General features: G+C 34.9%; 1 protein-coding gene across 8 annotated transcripts in view; it reads left to right on the top strand.

The window, feature by feature from the left end:
- Nucleotides 1–26,312, top strand: part of CHD7 (chromodomain helicase DNA binding protein 7) — a 241,360-nt gene that overhangs the window by 64,831 nt on the left and 150,217 nt on the right. For all 8 annotated transcript variants that reach the window (XM_056823954.1, XM_056823960.1, XM_056823961.1 and 5 more), the window contains exon 2: nucleotides 16,798–18,641. In XM_056823954.1, the coding sequence (XP_056679932.1) occupies nucleotides 16,977–18,641 (1,665 nt within the window). In that variant the 5' untranslated portion in view covers nucleotides 16,798–16,976. The remainder of the gene's footprint in view (nucleotides 1–16,797; nucleotides 18,642–26,312) is intronic.

Genomic DNA, 26,312 nt, shown 5'->3' on the forward strand with positions numbered 1-26,312 from the left:
AATGTGTAGCATAGCAATAATATAATATCTATTATTTCTTATAAATATGTAACAAATTGCATTAAATATGATGAAGAGAAACAAAATTCTTACATTAGCTATGTTCAAAAATCCATGTCTTATTTTTTTTTTTACTAGACTATAAGCTATGTGAGGGCAGTGTTTATAGCTTATTGGAATTTCCCCCCTCCCTCCGAATACTGCTCTGCTCACAATAGATACTTAATAAATTCTTATCAAATGAAAAATAGTAACCTGAAATTTTAGGAGGTATTGGGGGGGGGGTCTCTTATATGTGTATTCAGGGGATCAGAGATGGAATTATCGAAAGGCATGTAGACCAGGGGGTTGGAAAGTGGGAAAATATTCAAAATGAAGGGGAAAGAAGAACCTCTGAGTATTTGGCAATATATGACAGCTATGAAGAGCTTCCCACAGAGGAAGGGTCTGGAATGCCTGATGAGGAAACAGCTTCTCACACTCCACTGAAAGAAAAGGGGGATTCAAAGATCCCACCAAGAGTGAGGGCATCTGTTATTGGCCCCAGGAAGAAGAGTTGTGTCGTGGTGTTAGGTGACTCCCTGGTGATATATACGGAAGTGGCCATATGTCAACCTGGCATGTACAATTGGGAGGTGTGTTGTATTCCTGGGATATTCATTTGGGATGTGACACAGACAGTCCTGAGGCTTGTCAAAGTGAAGTAGCTCTACCCACTACTGGCGATCCATATGGGAACAAATGTACTGCCAAAAGGAACCTGGAATAATGAAGTTCCAAGCAGCAAATTGAAGGACTTAAGGACATAGGTAGTGTTTTCATCACTTTACTGTCACCAATGTAAAGACCTCAGAATAGGAAGTAGGATAAAGAAAGTTAATACCTTGCCAAAAAGATGATGTCAGGATGAGATTTGGTTTTCTGAATGATGATATGATAGTAGGCTCTTGACCAAGGAGATTCTACATCTAATTAGACTACTTAGAGACTGGGTGGTTTGATTAAGAAACTTTTTCAGAAAAATCGACCTAGTTAAGGACTTATATAAGGAAAAGTAGATAAGAACAGCAATGAAAGTGTCTAGTACCCCACAGGAGACCAGGATAGAAAGAATAATCTTAGGCATTGATCTATACAAGGGCTGCATATTGACTTAGAAAATCACAAAATAGCATCATTCATGTTGTATTTTTATTTTACTAAACACTTCCCAATAACTTGTTCATATTGTTCTAGAGAGTTTTGAGGGGCAGTCTAAATGTATAGAGAACCAGACCTGGAAGATGTGAGATACTGGGTTCAAATTTGGTCTCAGACACTTACTAGTTGGATAAGTTACTTACTTCTCTTTTGCCTCTGTACTGATACTTAGTATAGATACTAAGATGGAAGGTAAGGGCTTTAAAAAAAAGTATTGAAGGTATTTTTCCTCAGGAGGGCCATGAATTTGACACCTCTAATCTATATCAATTAGGGGATATGGCTACTTATAAACTAGCACATGAAAGAATTAGCATACTTAGCACATTAAAAGAAATATTATAGATAATGTTGAGCCTCAGAGACTGTTTGATAAGAGTGTGGAACTATAAAGACATATTTAGCTTGAGAGAAACATGAGGAAGATGAAGTTGAGTAGTATTGAAAATAGACAGTACATTCACTTGTATGGAAAAAACATAGCATTTATTAATGAACCTAAAGAAGAGCAAATAAATTGATATTTGGAGCATACTGTGAATAGGCAGACAGCTGGGCAGTTCAGTGCATAGAATGCTAGCCCTGGAGCCAGGAAGACATGAGTTCAAATCTAGCCTTACATACTTAGTAGTTGTGTGACCCTGGGCAAGTCACTGTTGTCTGTAGACAGAATTTGTATTTTGTAAACTAGCTGGACTAGTTGACATCCAGGAGACTAGTCTGATATCCCTTCTACTATTAAGATTCTTTTATTCTCCTTAGAGGTAGCATGTGAGCTGGACTTGAGAGGAGAAAGATTTCAGTATGAGTAGATGCTGGTTGGAGAAGGTTGAGCAACCACAGAATGGAATCAGGGAATGGTGGAACTAATAATCATAATAACTAACATTTCTGTATGCCTGAAACTGTGCTAAGCGTTTTGTAATTATTATTTTATCCTCACAACAGTACTGGGAGGTAGGTACTATTATTTTTACAGATCCCCTTTTATACATGAGGAAACTGAAGCAAACAGAGGTTAAGTGGTTTGCCCAGGATCATACTGCTATTTAGTGTCTAAGGTCAAATTTGAAGTTAAGTCTTCATTATAGGACCTTTCCACTATGCCACCTACTTTAGAATTTATAGGAAAATATATTGAAAGAATGAGGCCAGACTATGGAGCAACTTGACTAGGAAATTTCTATAGGAATGATTAGGTCAGATCTGAATATTATTTTGGATTTGTGTAGGATGGAAGCAGGGAGTTCAATCAGGAGGTTATTATTGTAGTTTATGTGATAAATATTGAATTAGGGCATAGTAGTAGGCCTAGAAAGAAGTAGGATCAATGTGAGAAATATTTTTTGAGGTAGAATTATAGAACTTAGGAATTTAATTGGCTATGAGTTAGTTGAAGAGTGAAAAAAGTCAAAGTTAGTTCTGAGACTTGAAGTTTGGGTGAAGTTAGCACTATCAAGAGAAATAGAAAAGTTGAGAATGAATTTTTTTTTTTGGGTATGATGATCAATTTAGTTGGAGTTATCAGTAGGATATTCATATGTCCAGTTAACATTTTAAAATATGAGATTGCAACTCAGGCTAAAGTCTATTCTAGAGAAAGTTAAGTCAGTAAATGATGCAATTTAGATTTCCACAGAAATAGAAATGATCAGATAACCAGCTTATTTCCCTAAGCACGGACACTTTCTTTAAAAAATCTCAAAAAATTATTTGGAGTTATTCACCAAAGATTCCAGATTGTTTCCAAAGTATTTCAAGAAGGGATACATTTTCCTTCAACTGGTTCAAGGAAGAGATTTTTGATAGGCAGCTTGAGAGAATGGATATCTTTAAGATGTTTTCAGATTTAAAGTGGAAGGAGAATGGATAAGAAAATATAGGTAGAGTAGATAAGATAGTCATTCTTGGCTTTGTGATATTCTATTAGTATTCTAATTAGACTTTTTTAAAGTACTAAACTAATTAGTTTCTTATCACATTTTAATGTGACTACTGAAAGATCAGGGAACACTATGGAAGTGTATGATGCATTTTATTATGGGGTCTGTTGAAAAGAGATGATGGTATCATTTGGGAGCACCATTTTGTGTGAACCTTTCTTACCAATTTTTAAGGTATGAAATATATGAATATATCATCAAAAATTCATTACATGTCTAATTACCTATGACATTTTGCTGGACACTATAAAAACAGCAATACAGGTATGAACCTTATATTTTTAGAGCCTGTAATTTGAGAATGTCAATCTATTGCATTTTGGGACTATTCTAATTATAAATCATATTTTTAAAAACTCACATTTATCACAGTGCTCTCAATTGAAAAGTATTTCCTTCACAACAACTTTGTGCAGTATTGTAAGAATTATTATCCATACTTTACAGATGTAGAGGGTACAGTTCAGAGAGATAGTTACTTGTTTATGGTTACATAATTAGTGTATGAAATCAGCTTTGAATCCAGGCCTCCACACTCCAAGTCTAATATATTGTCTATGAAGTTTGTGGTTATTCATGGTATCTCTTTTTGGAAGAGTGGAGAGGGAGAATGAAAGGGAAGTAGGTGGGAAAGTGATAAAATTAGGATTGAAAACAGAACACTTTAATAGTTAACATTTTTTCTCCTTGAGTTCCATATGTCAAGACAAGAAGACAAATGTTTTATGTCTTTTATGCACCTAAACTTAATAAATAGCATTGTAATTTCTAACCATTGGTCTTAATTCATTCTTCTAAGACCAAGCAAAATTAGTTTGCCTTTTAGATGAGGACTTCCTTTCCATCAGAGGACAAAAAAAATCACTGCAAAGGATCTTTGTGAGGTCCCAATGTACTTAGGATAGAAGACATTATAGGTAAAATTTTTAAAAATTACTGCATTTATCTACAATTCAGTTAACAAACATTTATTAAACATCTCCTGTGTGCCAGGAACAATGAAATGTACAAAGACAAATCCTGAATTACTTCCTAGTCCATAATGCATGCCTATAGAAGTAAATGAAAAAAATCATATTCCTTCACATTTGCCAAAATTTTAAAAAGCTATAAAGAAGTAATGTGGTGATTTAGGAGTGACACTAAAGGGTCCTTCTGCTTATTGTAAATTAAAACCTTGAAATTTAATTCCATCCCATTTGTCTTCCACTTTAGTTGGTATAACAGATGATAGATATTCACTTGTGATTTAAGACACATTTTATTTTGAGGAATGTAAAATATTGATTCAAAACATGAAATTTTTACTGTCCTGAGACTCTTTAAATAGTTGAGCTGCTCTGCTGGATTTTGGATAGCTGGTTTGCCACCATTAATATAAAGGATGTTGTTATTGTTAAATAAAAATTTCAGAAAAACTAGAATTATTTTACTCAATGTTTAAGTCTGTATGCATTAGTATTTATCACATCCCTTTTTGTTTCATTAGATGACTGATATAGAAAAAGTTCAGCTTTTAGATTCACAAAAGATTCAGATTTCTACCTCTTATCAAATCTTTTATCTATTTATCTATTACTATGAAACACTGAAAATATTTGTAGAAGCTACATTTTCCTCCCTTAACTCTTCCCCTCCTTTAAACTAAATATCCTCCATTTCTTTAATTTGATTTTATAACATGACTTTGAGATTCTTCACTATCCTACTTATCTTATGGATGTACTCCAGTACTCCTTATAAAATGCCCAATATTGGATGCAAAACTTAAAAATATATGGAGTTAAAATGACTTCTAAGACTTTTATAATTTAATTATCTGCTGTGAATTTGAATATGGTAGTGGCTTTTGTTGGCAAAGTTCACAATTTGGTTTTAATCTTTTGTTTCTTTATCTTCATTATAACATTTTATGTAACACTTATATATTTATATTATTTATTATCTTTAATTCATATATTCTTCATTCAGTCAAAATAGATTATTTGATGCTTATCTTGCTTTTTCCATTTGCTCCCCCTTTCAAATTGAAATGGACTCCCTTCCCCTCCCCATAAGCTCTTGATGCTCTTATATTTCGTCAAGATCTAATTCATATACAGCCTTATCTGTGAATCTTTCCCTTATTTCCCCAGATGAAAGTAATCTTTCTTTAAATGTCTCATAGAAATAGAAATTTCTATTTTCCTGATGTGTTCTCCTTTTATACACTGCTACTGATTTCATGAATAGGGCCCTTGGTCCTTGAATCAGGAAGACTTGAGTTCAAATTTGACTTTAGACTCTAGTTGTGGGATTTGGGGCAAGTCAACTTCACCTCCATTTGCTTCAGTTTCCATTGTTATAAAGTAGAGATAAAAATAATACCTACCTTTTTGTATTGTTGAGAGGATCAGATGAGATAGTATGTGAAAAGTGCTTAACTCAGTGCTTGGCACCCAATGGGCACTATATAAATCATTATACTTCTTTTCCCCTTCCCAAATTTACCTTTATTTTGTTTATTTTTGTGTTTGTTCATCCTTCCTGAAGAAAAGTAAAATGAATAAATATTGGTGACCATGAAGAATAAGTGGATAGCCTTTGTGTTCATTCTACTGTTATCCTTGGCTTATCAGGATAATTAAAGGAAGACTTCCTCCTTCAGCAATTTGAGTGAACATGCAGCCTTGAACTTATGGAAAAACATGGAGGAGAATCACATCAGGTGGCTAGCATGAGTGGATTGTTATATTCATTTTTGAAAGTAACATGAAGACTAAAGAGATCATTTGAATCCTGCCCCCATATTAGATTGTAAGTTTCTTGAGGGGAAGGTAGCTGCTGCATATTTGCATTCTCAGGACCTGGGCAGTGACTTGCATACAGGGATCAGGACTGGATCTATAATTTCTTTAGGATAGGGAGCACCCAGAAGAGAGACTTTTGTCTACCTTTTATTTAACTATTGCCTTAGTAGGTCATTGATGTCCAATTCATTTAGAAATGGAGCCACCAAACCATACATAAGGATACCTGCAAGGCACATATTGACTTAGAAAACCAAATATTATTAGCATTATCTATGTTCTATTGTATTTTTATTTGTGATGTGTTTGTATTTGAGGTATTTGATACCCCTGGCTTAGATCTCTGAGGAGTTAAGTGATTTGATCAGAACCACATAGTCAGTTCATGTTGGATACAAAACTTTAACTTCAAGATTAACTCTATTCACTCCTCTAATTTTTTATACATTTGTTGCTTTGTAAGTATTTGTTAAATTTTCTAATCTAATTAAAGCATAACTGACATAACTTCAGTTATAAATCCTTATCTAAATCCTTAATAGGCTGATCATTTTCATAAGAAACTTAGAGCTGGTAGCCAATGATTTCTTATCTTTTCATGCTTTTTTTTTTATGGTTTCACTTTCATTTATTGTAGTCTCTGTTACCTGCCATCAGGCTAGTTTTAATTGGTAAAATCCTTAAAATGGGAAATCCAGAATATATAGAAGAGAGTAATATGAAATGAGGCTGGAAAGGGAGAGTAGTGCCACATTGAGAAGGTCCTTGAATTCCCACTGCCATCACTCTAGTAATGTTCTCATTAGCATTAACCCGAACAAATATAATAACCTTCTTATAGATGTTGCCATCTTCAGTTCTCTGCCCGCTATAATCCTTCCTTCATGACACTGTCAGAAAATTTTTTCTTATACTTAGATCTCATCATGCCACTGCTTTGCTTAAAAATCTTCAAAATTCCAATTCCTCATCTTGTCAGTGGACTTGCACAATGTGGTATGTAAGTTTCCCTTTCCAGCCTACTCTCATATTGCTTCCTTCTGCACATTCTATGTGTCATGCAAACTAGACTACTTTTCTCCCATTTAAACCCTTGTTTTTCCTGCCTTTGTTATCTTTGCTTGCTCCCCAATCCTAGAGTACCCTTTCTTCTTCTCACTTACTAAATTCCAATTCATTCTTTAAAGCAAAATTCAGAAACCCTTTCTTCCAAGGTGTCATCCCTAATTCTCCTTAGTGGCTTGTGAATTTCCTTTGTTGAGATCATGTAGCACATTATTTCATTGTACTCTTTGCTTAATTTTTATGAAATACTGTGTATTAAAATTATGTTAATATCTCCCTACTAGATTGTAAGCTTCATAGAAGCATACTCTATACATGATGAGTGAACATTTATTGATAATTGGGTTTCCCATACAATATCCATTTTGAATATTTGTGTCACCTAGGTGGAGAAGTAAAGTGCACTAAGCCTGCAAGTCCCACCTGCCTTAGTTTCCTTAACTATAAAATAGAGATAATAATAGCACCTACCTCATGGGGCAATTGTGAGAATCAAGTTAGATGATATTTGTAAAACATTTACAAGCAACTATATTATGCACCAGATACTACTAAGAAGCACTTTTTACAAATATATCATTTGATCCTTATAACTACCCTACTATGAGTAGATGCATAAGAAATGTTTTTTTCCTCATCCATTACCATCTCAATATGATACAAGTTTCTTTAAGCTAAAATGTACATTTTACTTAGCAAAAAGAGCCAAGTTTTAATGTCAGAAGCTTTAATTATTGAAGCCTCTCATCACAAGAATGGCCACAAGGTGATGAATTTTCTATCACTGCAATTCTTAAATACCATATAATAAATTATAGAGGAATTGTGATTTGCATCAGTAGAGGGAAACAAATTACTGAACTTGTTACACCATAAGCTATTGATGCAAACAAGTGTTATCTCACTGTAATTGAAATGATATGTTTTTGGGGTTGAACTTTAAAATATCTCCTAAATATTTAGTAATTTGTTTCATTTGTAATAAAACATCCATCTGGAACTATATAATTTTGGAATCCAAGATCTTACAGCTCATCTAGTACAATTTAAAAACTTTACAGGGGAGAAAACTGTGACTCAAAGAAGTTAACTGTCTTGCCTAAGTTTGTATAATGAATGAATGAATTACTGGTGGGACAATTCTATTACACTCTACTTGTTTTAAACTTCTGACAAATTCAGACTTTCAAAAGGAATATTCATTAACTCATTCAGAAGGAATAGTCATTAATAGATAAATTATAGGGTCACTGAACAAAGATTTAGGACTGGCCAGGAAAATAAGTCATCTACTTTAAACAAACTCTCTTTTTAGGAAAACTGAGGCCCAGAGAGATTAGCTGATTTCATATATTTTCCTCTGCATACAAATCCAATGAAAATCCTTTTAACTAATGAATGTATATTAATGAGTATATTTTAATTATTAAGAAAATCATTAACTATACAACAATGATAAAATATTTTTATAAAATTCTTTAATTTTATTAAACTAATTATTATAAATACAGTATGTGTTCTGTATTTTGAAGAAACTTTTACACTTCCTCCTGTTCCAACTTCCTTTCAATTTTGGTTATCCATTTTTATTGTACATTAGTCTCCTTGCTTCATTGAGTATGATCGATATTTGAAATATTATTTCCTATCATTTCTCTTTTGCATAAAACAGCCATATATTAACAGCTGCAGTCCTTCGAAAAACTTCTAGCATGCTGGGATGACCTGTGCCCTTTATATCTTTTGACACTTGGCTTGTCTTTGTGCTCAAGTTTTTTATAATGGATAAGATGCCCTACCAATCACATATGTTCTGCTCTAGCAAAGAAAGAAGATAAATTAATTTCATCTGTAGTACTGTAAAACTTTTTAGGAGAAATGTTGGCCGTATGTGTAAAAGAAGCCTATGTACTTGCTACTCCAACCTCTCCTGTAACTAGTGAGGATGGTGAGCTCTTTGTTTCCTCTAGAATATGAAAAGAAGGCTACTTGCAGCTTTCTAAATGCATTTTAAATGTAAAAAAATAAGAAATTGCTAGACCAGTTAATCAGTGACAACTGCTATAAGTGTACAAAAAGCATGGTCCTTAAGAAGAACCACCAGTTGTGCACTGAGTGTCTTTTTGCCCCCAGAGCTTCAGTATTCGGTCCTTAGTTCATCTCTTGAATCTTCCAGTGGTTTACTGTCAGCTTTGTAAGAGACTTTAATTACTAGGAGATCACTTGACAGTTGATGACAATAATACAACTCTTTTTTTCTCCTCCAATTTTACTCTCTCTCTCTTTTGGGATTGTCATCACATAGCTATCCTGTGCATTCCAAACCAATAGCTTGAAGCAAGTCTGGAATAAATGGGATAATGGTGCTTTCTAATGGTGATTTTTATTAGGTTAATAAACATGTAGCATCAGTATACTGCCTTTATAGACTTATTATTTTTGATAGGCCTAGGACTTTTTTTTAGGGTCACGATATGGTATTATCCAATGAATTTTCTAAAATTTGCACTATTTCAATAGTTTTGTAGCATAACCTTCTTACTAGGAGTAATAGAAATTAGTTTCTCAAATTTCACTAACTTGTAACTTTTCTGTTTGTCTTTTTGTGGTTCAGGAAATTATTCTATAAAGAGATGTTACTTTTTAGAGTGTGTTTTCTATCTTAATGAATGTAAGGTCTTTTATTACTCTTTTCTCTTTCTGCCTCATGTTCTTTATCAAGGTAGCTATTTTAAAACTACGGGCTTGAAAGGAATTTTAGGGCTAATCTAGAGCATTTTATAAATGAACAGAAATCCCCTTGACAACATTACTGACAAGCGATCTTGTCTCCATTTGAAGCCTTCCAGCTAGGGACAATCTGTACCTTTTAAGGCAGCCTTTTCTGCTTTTACACAACCATAATAAAGAGGATTTTTTCCTTCTTGAGCCCAAATCTGTCTCCCTGCTTTCTTTAACTTCTACCTGTTACTCCTGGCTCTGCCCTCTGGGGCCAAGCAAAACAAGTCTAATCCCTCATCTACATGACAGCCCTTCAAGTACTTAAAAAACAACTATCTTGTCCTTCCTAAATCTTATCTTCTCTAGGCTAAATATCCCTACTTCCTTTCCCTGAGCCTATATGACATAGTTTCAAATCCTATCAACATGGTTGCTCTTCTTTGGGCATGCTCCAGCTTGTCCTTTGCCTTTCCTATCTAAACAGAACAATCCAGATGTGTTCTGCTACAGTAGGACTGTCACCTCCCTTTTTCTGTCTCAAGTTTTACATTAGCATTTTTAACTGCCTTGTCATGCAGTTGAGTCATACTGGACTGGCAATCTGTCTTAGAAACAAAGAAACAAACAACCTTTAAGTTTTCAATACTGAAACTAATAAACAGGCTCATCTTTGAATTCCTTTTTAATTCTAAGTTATTAGGAACTTGAAAAAAAAGGTATATGATAGGGATCTATAGTAATATCTTCATATACACACACACACACACACATATATATATACACACACACACAGGTTGCTGTAGGATAAGTAGATAGTTCATACAGTGTTTAAAGGATATTCATGGAGAGAGATTGCTTTTTGAGGCCTGGATAGTGGGGTCTCTTCCCTGAAGAGATTGTAACTAAAAATTCTTGTATACTTCTAGACTCCAGCTTGCTTCTCTCAGAGATAGATAGCTCTAGATCGATAAAGAATCTAGCCTGAACATCACACTTGATCATTGGGCAAATGGCTTCCTTGGGTCATGAAGAAGATGAGTTTTAGTTTTTCTCAAGGCTGTGGCAGTATCCAATTGATTTTTTTCAAATATCTCAGTTTATCTATTTGTTAACATATTTCTTCCTACATTTTCTGTTTCAGGGCAATACTATCTAGTCAGTTGATGCACTGTCTAACAAAGCAAGGATGTGTGTGTGTGTGTGTGTGTGTACACACACATGCTTGAGCAGGCATGTGCACAAGAAATGGCCTAGGTGAATTACCCCATTATCACAGACTCCATTAGTTTTTCAGTCTAATGTACCCATTTCACTAAAACAACAAGATCTTTTAATTGTAAACTCTTTCTTAGATGTTTGTGCAATTGGTACTTTTTTAATCCAGGTGTAGGGCTTTACATTTTCTGTTAAACCCCATTTTATGTTCTATTCTTAAAAAATTTCATGATCTTTTTAGCTTCTGGTTCTGTCATCCAGTATTATTAGCTCTGCTTCATGTCAAACTCATGATGAGCATGTCATTTGTATCTTCATCCAAAAATTTGAAAAATATTGCCTAGAAGAGAAGGCTAAAGACAGAGTGGTATTCTATTAGAGACCTCTCTCTGTATTAATATTGGTCTCTCTAATAGCCATGAAGATAGTCTTCGGTGCTTTCTATAGTTTATATTTTTTGTGATCATCATGTTTAGCCATGTTCTTAGTAAGGACCAGTGTATTCTTTTTTTCTTTTCCCATAGAACTTTAGGTTTAAAAGGGTTGGTTTCAAGGAAATAACATTTTTAAAGTTGAAGGTCAGGGTGTTGAGGTCATTTTGTCAAGGAACGTTTTGTGTTTTCTCTGGCTCTTGTGCTTTTATGAAGCAACTTCTGTGTATTGTAGAATATCATTAATTTCTCCATTAATTTTATTTTATTGTCACATATTTATAATCATCAGATGATTTTTATAGCATTTGACTTAAAAAGAAAATATTTAGGTGTTCTGAAAAATTCTTGAGGCTTAAATGTTATAGTGAACACTTTATCTTATAAAGAAACCACCATAATAAGACTCATTTATGTGGAAATAACTGAAACTTTTCTGTAACAAACCTGTGAAATGCTGTTATGTAATGTGGTAGCTCACCATTGCAAAAAGTAAAGGAAAATGTTAAGCATAACTGTGTTGTGTCTTTAAAAAAAACACAGAGAAAAACAAATGGAATTGTCAGAAATGAAACTAGTTTTAGAAGCCACCTTTTGAAAAAAACATTGCAAGTTAAATGTTTCAGTAATAAATTTTAAATTGTATAATTATTTGTTGCATTTGTCTGAGTTTTTTTTTAAATAGACAGATATGTTTAAAAAATCTTTCTATTATGAAACTTTAAAAAAATCTAGTATTAGTCCTAGCTTTCATATCATTACATTTTTGGGAAAAATATGTTACTTTTTACTGTGTTAAATTGGGAAAATAAAGCATGGTATTAACTTAAAATACATAAATTTAGATTAATTCATTTTGTTCCCCAAAATGGAGGTTTTTTATTACTGTTTAGAAAATTGGTGATACCATAATGATTTTTTATTTTTCTAGAATATTTTGAATTTTACAAACCTAAAAAACACTGTCCTTTCTATAGGGCTTGACAATCTCAGTTTATTGATCTAATATATTAATGACTGACATGAATATGATACATCTTATTATTAGAAACATGGGAATATTTGATAATGGGAGAAGGGAAAGCAAGACTGCTCTTCTAAAATAACAGATACTTAAAATTTCATTAATTTAGCATGACTGTTCAAAGAAATTATAACCTTATAGCAAAAATTTTGTTTTTCCAAAAAAACGAAAAATAACAAATGTTTAATAAGAACTTTTACAGGTGTTTAGGATTTAAAACTTAATATGACATTCAAAAATAATGAAGTTGTTTCATCCTATCAATGATTTTAGTAATAAAAAGAAAAACCTTCCAAGTAGTAGTGTTTAATCTAATGATGTTTTTCTCAAGTGAGGATATACATAGTAGAATTAGTTATCTTTGTTAAAAGATAATGAGTTTTTATTTCATCCAAGAAAGAGCATTATATCTGTCCTGCCAAAGCATATAATTTAGAAGGGGCAAAATATTTAGGACCATTTGCTTACTCCATGTGGTAAACCTACACCTGACCTAAGATAAAAGTTCCTGTTTCCTTCTGTAGATCCTTGTCAGGTAAGCAGATTGTTCCCTATTGCCAGCAATCTGCCAGTTTAGTTGCTTGGAATTTCCCTTTCCCCAAGGTGGCTAATATGGTCATCACAGAATTGGACATCACTGATAATAGCCTTTGAAGGGTTTTAGTAAAGTACTGTAATATTACATGTATCCACTGAGTTATGATTTTTTTTTTAACCTGAGAGAGGTTTACTACTTTGGATATTGTTACGGAGAACAATTCGATCAGTTCATGACACCAAAGTATCCTACAGCATCCCGTGGAGAAGAATCCAAGTGGCTCACATTTTTATATATGTATAAATTTGTCTAAATGTGTTGAAAATTTTTGTTGAAGTCCTTATGCTTTCTTGCTGGCTGGTTGCCCATTCAAGTAAGTTGATGAGGAAGGTAAAGGAACCAAAAGGAAATGGTTTTTATGTGAAACATATGACCACATGACAAAAAGGTATCATTTAATAATCCCTCCTAAGAAAATGTCTAGTCTCTGCTACTAGAACCATCAGATTCTTCTACTATTCTGGTTGTAATGATAAAAGCAAAAATGTGGAATGTTAACTTACGAAAAGTGTATGTGTAAAGAGCTAGTTATTGGAAATGTAGGAGACCAGAAATGAATGGAAAATAATTAAGTACTATTTTTAAAATAGCCTCGTTTAAAAATACATTATAGTGCTATGTTTTCTACTCCTGACTTCCCAAGTAAAATTTCCTCCTTCTAAAGACTCATTTTTGCCCAAACAAATGTTATTCTATGGCTTTAACCTGGCATTTTTCTTCCCCACTTCCTAAAGAAGCAGTTAAAATTCCTGGTGTGTTTTTCATAGCCAAACCCTACTAGCATAGGTGTTTGGCTCATTAAAAGATATGTAATTCATGTCAACTACATAATCATGTTTAAGCATTGAAGGAATTTTCCATGATCCTTGAATAATTAAAAAAGTACTGTATAATTATTCACCAAGAAAAGAAATCCTTTATTTTATATTCTCATATTTTTGAGTCATTTCTGAATAAAAGGAAATATATTTATACTTTTATTTTCCTCATGTTATTAAATTTCATTTATATAGTCATTTTGTTTTTCTTGATTGGAGGATCATATTTTAAAGCCATAAAAAACCTTAACAAGATGTTTCCTAAGTAAAATGTATGAAAGAATTTCTAAACTTAGGTAAAATGAGATACTTGACAAGGCAGCCTCCAATTTTCCTTATACCTCTACATTTCTGTGGCTCTTAATATTGGTTTTCATAGCAAAAGTTCTCTAATTCTGTTAGTTCTCACCTTTGTCAGTTGAGAAACTTGATCTTTTTTTTTTTTTGCCAACCATATATCCTATAGGAGAGGAGACAAATGGGAAAAGATTCATCAGTTTACTTTTCAAATAATATTAAGTAGAGTACTATGGTGAAAAGTAGTATTACTAAGTCATTATATTCCCTTTTATCTCTTTTTGTTATCTTTGGCTTATAGGTGAAAGATAATATCTTGGTTGTTGCCTTTTAAAATGTTTCCTCGAAAGTATAGGTTAAAAATAAGTAATTTTACATGAAGAGAACTTCTTTTGTATTTTGGACCAGTCTCTTATCCCTAGGTAACTAAAACTTCAATGCCTAAAGTTTGAAGAGTCTTGCTTTAAAGTAGTGGCATCAAAAGTCATACACATTGCTAGCTATACATTTCCCATGCTATGTCAATGTGTTTTCTAGTGAATAGTATTAATGATTTTAAGTTTCCATTCCAGTGTTTATGATTCTGAAAGGGAAAAATAATTTTGAATAAATTAATTTGACTGAGCTTTATAGGTAATAAATTCAGTTTATAAGGATTGTTCTTGCTTTCTGTGTTGCTGGTTTCGTTTTACTTTGTTTCAAATGCTAGATCATTTACACACATAACATGTTTACCACTGAATTTGTTTAAATGCTCACCTTATTTTCACCTGTTTGACTTCTGTTTCTGGGTGGGGGTGGGGAAACTAGATGAGAAAGGTTATAGCAGTCAGCAGCTTAGTAGAGAGAAGTCTGACAGCTGTCATCTGAAAACTACACACCTTAGGACCCTTTTAGGTTATGTCTGTAGTTCTGGCATTGAATTGGGATGCTGTTTACATTTTATGTAGAGTAAATCATCACATCTTGTTAGGAATGTTAGAATAGGGGAAAATGAGTCTACACATTTTGGTCTGACTAGTATATTCCCATGAGACTTGCTTGCTAGGGACATCTAGTCATTTAAGTTCCATATAATAATTACCACCCATAATTTAGACTCGTGTGGAGTCTAAATTTCCTTTTAAATTTCTTGAGAATTAACTGTTAATTTTTTAAAAAGAGGATCAGTAGCATACAGTTCTTTTCTGTGCTTATAAAGGAGAAAAAATATAAATTTGAAAGATGTTTATGATTTCAGTCATTTTCCAAAAGTTAATTAGAACCTACATAAAGATCCTATTAATGAAAATTCAGAAAAAAATACTAACTTAACCACATCACAGATCAATCTTTTTTGAGGGGCCATGGTATAGTGGTAATATTTTTAGTGTTGGTATCAGAATACATTGTTTGACTTTTGATTTTGACAGTAACCATACAACTAAGGTGAAATCACTCATTCTCTCTAACCCTAATCTGCAAAATGGGAATGACAAGAGCTTCCATATCTGTTGTGAGAAAAAAACCTTGTGAATGTTAATGGATTATTTAAACATGATAAAGAGTTCTTGGCACAATGCAAGAGTATGATTTGAAACCAAATATGCCTTTGAAGCTATTTGAATAAAATACTAACTATTGGAGAGAGTACATGCTCACTGTTGTTACAAACAATGTGGTGCTGGGCTATATGAAATTGTTTGGACTTTGTTCTATGAAAATAATCTTCAGCATTGCCTATTTTTATTTAATGAAAATTTTTATGTTCTTATTCATGAGAATAACTTGTATGAGGTCTGTAGCTAGAATTTTTCTTTTTTGTTTTTTTTTTATCAACTCATAAATGGGATCCTATTACGTCATTGGTAGCCACTGTGACTTTGGTTGATAATGCATCCAGTGATTGAACTTCCTTTGTCATCAACACACAGAATTTGGCACAGATCTTATATTTAGTGGGCATTGAGCCATATTTATTAGAATGACTATGATATTTAGAAATTTGTCTTCTTGACAAATGAAAACAACTCTTTTAAGTCTTATTCTGAAGCTTGTACATTCATAGTGTTAACCACAATGCAATTATGAATGGACTTTTCTGTTTCTAAGCTTGTTTTTCAGCTCAGTTTTAAACATTGACAGGTGGATAGCTGTGACTAAGTATGTTACCTGCACATTTGTAGGTTGACTGTAGTGCTCTAATTTCAGATGTAATGACTTCTTTTGATGTTTATAGGATACTGTCATAAATTTAACTAACTTCAGCTTATCACAGCCCTAGATGATGATGCTTGCTCATCTGATTACACTGCTCAAGGGAATAAGGTTAAGGACATGCTGTTGGTAACTAGAGCATTTTCAGGGCTTTAGTTCAGCAGATGGGCTGCTTGGCTAGATTCATACATCTGCCTGCCTGCTGTGGCAGCTGCTGCTGCTGCTGCTGCATGTTGTATGTTCTTTTGTTCTGTTCCATCCAAGAATGGAATACTAGGAAGTGTAGTGAATGGATTAATTTAAGGTTAAGGTTAGTGTTTTGCTTCTGATGGAAGCTAATGAGTTTCTCTTAAAGTGAACTAGATTTACAAACTACAGTTCAGTCAGTGGGGTAAATTAGTATTGTTTGGTATAAACCAAATTTAAATATGTAGAGTCTTGACAATTTTCAAGATTTATTTCTAATTCTGTGTCTATTTTGTCTCCTCTTATTTTTCTAGGACTTATAATCAGACTTTGCTTGACACTGCATGGTTCAAAAGAATTAAGGAAATATGGAATGACATGAAGAAGATTAGCTAAGGATTAAAGGCTTTGGTGACAAACACCTCAGTGAAGTGGTGAAGCACAGACTAGCTCTCTCCAATTGTAGCTCTGAGGAGCTGTGTGCTAGAAAAAGATGGCGGATCCAGGAATGATGAGTCTTTTTGGAGAGGATGGAAATATTTTCAGTGAAGGGCTGGAAGGCCTTGGAGAATGTGGTTACCCTGAAAATCCAGTCAATCCTATGGGTCAGCAAATGCCTATAGACCAAGGTTTTGCCTCTTTACAATCCTCTCTTCATCATCCCCCCACTAATCAAAATCAAGCAAAGTTGACCCACTTTGATCACTATAATCAATATGAACAGCAAAAGATGCATCTGATGGATCAGCCTAACAGAATGATGAGTAATGCCCCGGGGAATGGGATAGCCTCTCCTCATTCACAGTATCACAACCCTCCTGTTCCTCAGGTTCCTCATGGTGGCAGTAGTGGTGGCCAGATGGGAGTTTATCCTGGCATGCAGAATGAAAGGCATGGGCAACCTTTTGTGGACAGTGGCTCTATGTGGGGACCTCGGGCTGTTCAGGTGCCAGACCAGATAAGAGCCCCTTACCAGCAACAGCAGCAGCCACCGCAGCCGCCCCAGAATCCATCTGGCCCCCCTGGACAGGGCCATCCTCCCCACATGCAACAGATGGGAAACTATATGGCTCGCGGTGACTTTTCGATGCAGCAGCATGGTCAGCCACAGCAGAGGATGAACCAGTTTTCTCAAGGTCAAGAAGGCCTTAATCAGGGAAATCCCTTTATCGCCACCTCAGGCCCCGGCCACTTGTCTCACGTGCCCCAGCAGAATCCCAGCATGGCGCCTTCTTTACGCCACTCGGTCCAACAGTTCCATCACCATCCCCCCACTGCTCTCCACGGAGAATCCGTTGCTCACAGTCCCCGATTCTCCCCTAATCCTCCTCAGCAAGGGACTGTTAGGCCACAAACCCTTAATTTTAGTTCTCGGAGCCAGACAGTACCCTCCCCTACTATAAACAACTCAGGGCAGTATTCTCGATATCCTTACAGTAACCTAAATCAGGGATTAGTTAACAATACAGGGATGAATCAGAATTTAGGCCTTACAAATAACACTCCAATGAATCCGTCTGTACCAAGATACCCCAATGCTGTAGGATTTCCATCAAACAGTGGTCAAGGACTAATGCACCAGCAGCCCATTCACCCCAGTGGCTCTCTTAACCAAATGAACACACAAACTATGCATCCTTCACAGCCTCAGGGAACTTATGCCTCTCCGCCTCCCATGTCACCCATGAAAGCCATGAGTAATCCAGCGGGCACCCCTCCTCCTCAGGTCAGGCCTGGGAGTGCTGGAATACCCATGGACGTTGGCAGTTATCCAAATATTCCCCACCCTCAGCCGTCACACCAGCCCCCCGGTACCATGGGAATTGGTCAGAGGAATATGGGCCCCAGAAACATGCAGCAGTCCCGTCCCTTCATGGGCATGTCCTCCGCGCCGCGGGACATGAGTGGCCACATGAGACCAAATGGCTGTCCTGGCGTTGGCCTTGCTGATCCACAAGCAATACAAGACCGACTGATCCCCGGCCAGCAACATCCCGGTCAGCCTCCATCTTTTCAGCAGTTGCCAACCTGTCCTCCAATGCAGCCTCACCCAGGGATGCATCATCAGTCTTCACCACCGCCACATCCACATCACCAGCCTTGGGCACAGCTTCACCAGTCACCCCAGAACACCCCTCAGAAAGTGCCTGTCCATCAAGTAAGTCACTCCTCAGCCTACATTTTTTTTTAATGAAATATAAAATTAAAGTCAGCGTCTTCTCTGATCTAACTTGCTTTCTTGTCTAATTTAACTCTTCCCTAACAGGGCAGAGAACTTTGCCTTTTCCGTGCTTTGCCCCGTGGGTGCCAGATAGTAGGCATTTAATAAATATTTATTGATTGATTTCAGTTGTAGTTGCTTTGGTTTGTGTTTGCGAGCTGATTGCTCTACAGAGTTTCTCAGTTTAAATAGCATCTTGAGGTGAATAAGAGTCTCCTCAAAATAACTATGATTTGGTGGCAAAGGCTTTATTTGACTTATTATATAGATGAGGAAACTGAGGATCCGGAAGGTCAAGTGATTAATCGATTGCCATGTGGCTTGGATTTTATCGCAGTAGATCCTCTTCTTCCCATTGCAGTCCTTTTTCTTTTCGTTCTCTTCCCCTCTTTAATTCATACTTCTCCATCTTCCTCTCCCCATCTCCAAAGCCTCAAATATAGTAGGTACATAAACATGTTTGTTTATTATTTATTGATTGAGATTTATTTAAATAAAGTTTTGCTCAGTTTTATTTTACTTATGATATCCTTTTTCTTTGTGATGATGAATTTTTTGAGAAGTAGAATACTTGTCCTTGTTTTTAATAAGGTGACCAGGCTATCTTTTTAATGTTTGTGTTCTCTTAAATGGAAAATATTAGAAATTCAAAATGAACTAAACTTTGGTATGTGTTTTGATTCATGCAGATTTTTGTTCCTAAGCAGAGAAAAATAATCTTCCTTTGTAAAATTGTCTTTCAAGTATGGATTTTTTTTATACATCACATGTTGCTCACCAAATACTTCATTCAAGAAAAGAACAAATCTAGAGCTCAAGTCTTATAAAATAAATAGAAACTTCTTCCCATTCTAAAATTTTTTTCTGTACTTTAAGAAAATCAAAACGATTTTCTCTCGCAGTACTATTTGGTAATGACTTTTAGAAAGTACCCATATTTGCTTATTTGCCTCTTAATCATGAATTGGCTTGTGTAGAGGCAGGATCAATGGTGGGGCTCAGGAGACCTCAAGCTTCAGTGATAAGACCTAATCGGGCTCCTTTTCACCAGAAGGAATGGAGTCTGGGACTCCTTCCCTCATCTAAGCTGTGTGGTGAACAGTCAAGGAGCTTGAATGGATTCTGGGCATTTGAGGGTCTTCTTTCCTCCCTGAATGGAAGAGAGTGTTTAGGTTCTTAGTTTTTTCTTAATTGTCAGGGATGTCACTGATCCCGAGGTTACTGTGTCTTGTAAAGGTGACTGTGGTATAGGGAAAGAACACTTGACTTGGAGTTAGCTGAAACCTGGGTTCACATCCCAACTCTGATACCTCAGCTGTGAAAGGAATGCTTTTTGACTTCTGAGGCTCAGCTTCCTTTTCTTTACAGGGGAGACAATAATAGCTGTGCTACCTGCCTTTCAATGGCTTGTGGGGAGGTTTAAATGAAATATATATGTAAAGAGTTTCGAAAACCTTAAAGCCGTATGAAATGTCAGCTATTATTATTATCCCTTTCTAGACCTCTCAGATTTAACTCCCTGTTTTTGGATTTTTTCAGTTATTTTTTCAGCACTTTTTTTCACTTCTTTACTGTCTGATATTTTAATTTATGTTGTAATAAGATTGTCACTGATAGTATCTATAAATTTTCTTCAGGTTTCCTATTCTCTGAGTAGACATTTTTAAATTTTATTTAAAAACATTTAAAAATTCTACCTTTAGTTCCTAGGATTTAAAAAAATGGAGACAATTAGTTGCTCTCATGGTATGTTTACTAGTGTTAATTTTAAAATTCTTTAAATGTGTCATTTACCTATGTTTAATGGGCTTTTGTGGGTTTCCCCCCCATTTTGTCTTATTGTTTGTGCTTTAGATATTATAGTTACTGCATAATGTTTTAAAAATATATGTGTGTAGAAATATATCTATGTCTGTCTATCTTGGCCCTACTTTTCACTCTGCTTATATTTTTGTGGGTGGGGAAAGGAGGAAGGTGAGTAGGTTTTTTAATAAAAATGGCTTTTTGTGCAGTTTTCTACCTTCATTATTTTTATGGTAGCTTTATGATAAGGGTATGTAACCTTCATCCACTAGAAGTTTTCACTGTGCTATACTGACTGAGAAGATGACAGAGACTGTGCTGCTTGCATTCCCTTGCCTAGCACGTGGTAACTACTTAATGAATCTTGTCTTATTTATTGAATGAAAAGCAGAATAGATAAGTTAATAAATGTAAAGTTCAAGGGATTAGTAGAGGATGTAAGCAATTTGGAGGAAATGCTTCCAAAGTTTCTGAATTTGTTGTACAATGAATGTTTGTTTACTTGATAGAAGTGGAAGAGTCAGAAAAATTAGTTTGAGGATCAGGAATTCCTTTTTAGACATGAACTTGCTGCATTTCAGGTAGCATTCCAGTGGCAATGCCATGTTGATACCTGAAGTTAGAGAAATAGAACAGTCTGAGAATAATTTTTGCAGTTATCTGCATAGAGGATAAAGGGATGCATTTCCCAAGGGACAAAGTATGGACAAAAATTAGATTAATTAGAAAATATCAACTTGAACCTTCCAGGTTACTGACATTTGAATAAGAGGATAAAGAGTCAGTGAAGAAGACCTTTGTAGTTAGGGAAAAGAACATTTTTATATGGCAACAGAAACTAAGTGCAATTCTTTAAAACTGATCAGGCTGATTTAGAGCTTTCCAAAAATTTGTGATTTTTCTTGTGGAGGTAGTGGTTTTCTTGTCACTGCAGGTTTTCATACACATCCCAGATATTATTGAGGAGGTAGGTGTGTTAGATGACTTTTTTTTAGCCTCTTCCAAATTTCCCTACTAGACTTTGTAATTTTGTATCATATTATAGGGAAAACAGCATAAGTGCTTAGTAAATGCATTAGATCATGGTATGTAAAGCAAAATGTAGCTGCTTTTATCTGTTCAGTTAGATTTCAAATCTGATTTCTTTCCTGGCAGAAAATGTTCAAACTCTACTAAAGGTCAGCAAATTTGTTTTCAGATCATATAGGGAATGGAATCTTGGGTTTTTTTCTTAAGAAGTCTTTATTTCTAGGCATCTTTCCACTCTTACTCTCTGGACATTTTGCCCTTTACATGTGAACCTGCTTTTTTGAGTGTTATTGGTAAGTCAATCCATCAACAAACATTTATTAGTACCTACTATGTGCCAAGCAAGCAACTAAATGGTGTAGTGGATAGAGTGCTGGGCCTGGAGTCAGGAAGACACATTTTTCAAATGACACAGATTTCAAATTTGGCCTCAGACACTCACTTAGTAGTGTGACCTTAGGCAAGTCACTTACCCTTGCTTACCCCAATTTCCTCATCTGGAAAGGAACTGGGGAAGGAAATGGCAACCACTGTAGTATCTTTGCCAAGAAAATCCCAAATTGGGTTATGAAGAGTAAGATATGACTCAAGAGATACAGAAAGAAGCAAAAAATGATCTTTGCCCTCAAACATCTCACAATCTAGGTGCAGACTTCTGGAGAATCACAAGAGTGTTAAAAGTTGGAAGGGGACTTTAGAGATTGCTTATTCCAATCCTCTTATCTTGTAGATGATAAAATAGAAGCTCAGGGAGATAAACAGCTACTTTCCCAGAGTCCTATGCTTAGATAAGTGATAGACTATATTTACTTGGACACAGGCCTCCTGACTTTCTCTAGTATGTTTCCTTATTATAAGACCAGATATTCCAAACTCCCTCTGACTTGTGATTCAAAGCCAATACTTAATTGTCCCCACAAGAGATAGAAATAAGAAATCATTGCATATGCATGACATAAATACAATATTTTGAAATGGAGTGACCAATACATTTAAAAAACTGGAATATGACTCATAAAGATGACTCTCATACCCCTCTCATAAAGCTGCCTTTAGGAAAAATAAATTACAGTTTAATTGGGAAAGGGTTAAATCATGAACACTCCTTGGAGTGTTCCTTCACATGATTTGCATTGTAAAGTGGTGGTTTCTCTGATGATGGTCTAGTAGAAATATTTTCATCCACTGTTGGCATTAGAAGCCTTTTAGGAGCAGTTATTTTTCACTTCTAGGGCTGTTTTGTAGGGCCTTCCCATAGTACATAAATTATTTCAAATTAATACCATTGTCTTGCAGTGTACCTACTAATATTTTCATTAGGTACTACAAAGGGTAATGAATAAATGGATTTACAATCCTTTTTTTTAACTATTTAGAACCCAGGAGTCTGTATTTAACATTGACTGCATTTAATATTAAAGGTATGTGGTCATCTCTTAAGAAAACTTTAGTATAATCAGAGAAAGTTATTTGCTCAATTTTTCTTACAAAGACAATTCTTTTAGCTTTGGTAAGTGAATTTATAAGTTCACAGTTGAGCACATAATCATCGAAAGGTAGGTACAAGGAAAATAATATTGTATTCAAGGGAATTAAGATTTCAGAGCCAAATAAAAATATTTTGCAGCAAAGAAGCTTTTTTAAAAAACCAACAAAACATGCAAAGAGTTATACACATTTTAAGCATTTGCTAAACAGCAGCTGAAAAAAAATGAATGAACATATATATTGGTGATTACATACTTTACCTCATCAAGTTTTTACCCAAAACAAATGAAAAGGGAAAAAGATAAACCTGGGGCTAAACCAGCCATACATTAATTCTGGAAGTAGTTTAAGTGTTTGCCATGTGAGTATCTATAAGCTAACCTAGAAAAATACTTTAATATTGTTGACTCTAGATTTATTTCTTATTTTATGATTCTTCAATCAGTTGTACCTTCTGTTGCTCAGTGCTGCACCAGATCCTGGGAATGCAAATGCTTTGGAATAGTCCTTATTTTTAAGCAGCTTACATTCTAACAAGAGAGACAAGAAGAACATGCATAAGTCTATATAGAATAAATATAAAGAAATAAAAACAAAATAGTTGAATACAAAGTAGTTTGAGAGGGAGGTCACAAGCAATTGAAGGAATCAGAAAAGGCTTCATATAGAAAAGCTATTTTTAGAAAGTATAATGATTCAGTTTGCATTAGAAGTCATCAGTTCCTTCTCTAGAAGTGAATTGCATTTTTCATCATGCATCGTTTGGAATTGTCTTGATCAGAGTAGCCACATCTTTCACAGTTGATCATCCTTACAAGATTTCTATAGAATAGGTATTAACTGTTTTTTTTTTTTATGTCATGGGCCCTTTGGCAGTCTGGTGAAACCTATGGATATATTTTCAGAATTTTTTAAACACATACAACACTGGATTATAAAGTAAGCCAATTATATTGAAATATAGACATATATAATTATTTTTAGATTTCACAGTTAAGAGCCCCTGATGTGTAGAAGGTGTCATTTGAACTAAGCCTTAGAAGAAAAAGAAAAGATTCTCCCAGATGGAAGTGAAGAGAAGATCTGCCCTAGGCATGAGGGGTACAGCCCGTCTAAAATCACAGAAGATGAGAGATGATGAGTCATAAGAGGCATAGAGAGGAGGCCAATTTGGTTAAATCACAGAGTAAAGGAGTAAGAGTAATGGAAGATTGGAAAGATAAGTTGGAGGTTGTGAAGGGATTTAAAAGCTAAACGGGAATTTGTTTTTTTTTAGTGGCAATAGGAAAACACTGGAGTTTTGCTACTATAGGAGTGGGGAGAGACCTTGGCATGGACACCAGTAAAGATGCCATTGCAATTATCTAGGTGAAAAGTAATGAGGGCTTGAACTAAGAGAGAAGCTGTGTGGAGACACAGAGTTAGATGTGATAAGTGTTAGGATAGAAACATGAAGATTTAGCAAATGATGGGATTTAGGGCAAAGAGGAGTTAAGGACATTGATGAGGTTCTCAAACTGGGAGAATGGGAAAATGGTTGACACAAATAGGGAAGTGTGGGAAAGAGGTAGATTTGGAGTAAAAGAATAATGGTGTGGTCAGCTTGAGATATCTCCTATCTAGTTTGAAATATGGGCAGTTGATGCTGGATTGAAGCTCAGTGAAGAGACTGGAACTGAATATAGAAATCTGTGTTAGAAGAATTAGAGGTTCTAGGTCAGAGCTGTGGCTATGTGATGTGATCAAGCAGCAAAGGAGACCAAGAAGGAGTAGTTATTCAGATAGGAGGAGCAGTAGGGAAGAATATGAAGGCTTAAAGAGGAGAGAGTATTTAAGTGGGGTAGGTAGTAAGTAGTGTCAAATACAGCTCATAGGTAGAAAAGGAGAAGGACTGATCACTGGTTTCTTTGGAGAGAGCAATTTCACTTGATGATATTGAAAGATAGATTGAAAAGAACTGAGTTAGAGGAAAGAAAATAGAAGCAGGGAATATTATATTACTCTTCTAGAAGTTTTCCTGAGAAAGGGAGGAAAGATATGATTTGAAGGGATGGTAGGACCTAGTAAAAGGTCCATATAGGATCAAGGAGACTTGGTCATATTTGAACATAGTAGGGAAAGACTGAAAATCAGAGAAAAATGTTCACCATTATATCCAAACAACCTGTATTTATTAGTAACAGTGGTAGGCAGAGGTAAGGCTCCCAATTGGTTTCTTTTTGTAATGAACAAAGAATGATATTTTTCCTTTGGGCTTTGAAAATTGCTCCCTCCTTTTTAAAAATGCATTTTAAATTTAAATTTTAATTGATATATTTTATTTGTATTTAATCTTCTTTTCTCCTCCTTAATTCAGTGAATTATTTGTTATAATAAAGAGTAAAAAAAGAGGACACTAGACAGTTCAACAAAACCAACCAACATATCAACAAAATCTCACAGTATATGTTACGGTCTACACTCATATTTGCTTACATCTTTAAAGAAGGAAGAAAAGTGCATTTTTTTTCATCTCTTTTCTTGGATTTAATTTAGACATTATAATTGCAGAACTTTTTTTGTTGTTCTTTTCTTTCCATTTACACTGAATAAACATTTATGTTGTTTTCCTGGCTCTGCTTACTTTTCTCTGTATTAGCTTACAAATCTTTCTGTGCTTCTCTGATGTTTTCATATTCCTTATATAATATTCCATTGAAATCATGAACTGTAGTTTAGTCATTCCCTAACTGATGCCTTCTTCCTCCTTTTTTTTCCTTTTTAAAAAAAATACTCTCTGTGTACTATATCATTGTGCTAGGTACCATGTAGGATAAAAAGGATAGGTAAGACATTGCCCTTTTCTCTCAGATATTTGCATTGGAGAAGAATAGACAATATCCACAAAGGACACAGTTCAATTGCAATAGTTAGTCAATGAACATTAAGTACCTTCTATGTGTCAGGCTCTTTTGTTCAAGGAACAGCAAGGAAGCAAGTGTCACTGGATTGCAGAGTATATGGGGACAGGGTAACAAGGTATAAGAGAACTGGAAAGATGAGATGTGGCAGGTTTTGAAGGGCTATGAAAGAGAGGATTTTATATTTGATCTCATAGTGATAGAGAACCACTAGAATTTATTGAGAAGGAAGAAGGGTGACATGGTCACTCTAGGAAGTTCATTTTGATAGTGGGGTAGAGGATGGACTAGACTGGGTAGAGCCTTGAGGTGGGGAGACCAACCAGCTAGTTTTTTAAATAGTCCAATGGTGACATGCCTTCAAGCACTTATACTAGGTAGTATATTT

The sequence above is a fragment of the Monodelphis domestica genome, chromosome 3, assembly GCF_027887165.1.
Source record: "Monodelphis domestica isolate mMonDom1 chromosome 3, mMonDom1.pri, whole genome shotgun sequence".
Lineage (NCBI taxonomy): Eukaryota > Metazoa > Chordata > Mammalia > Didelphimorphia > Didelphidae > Monodelphis > Monodelphis domestica.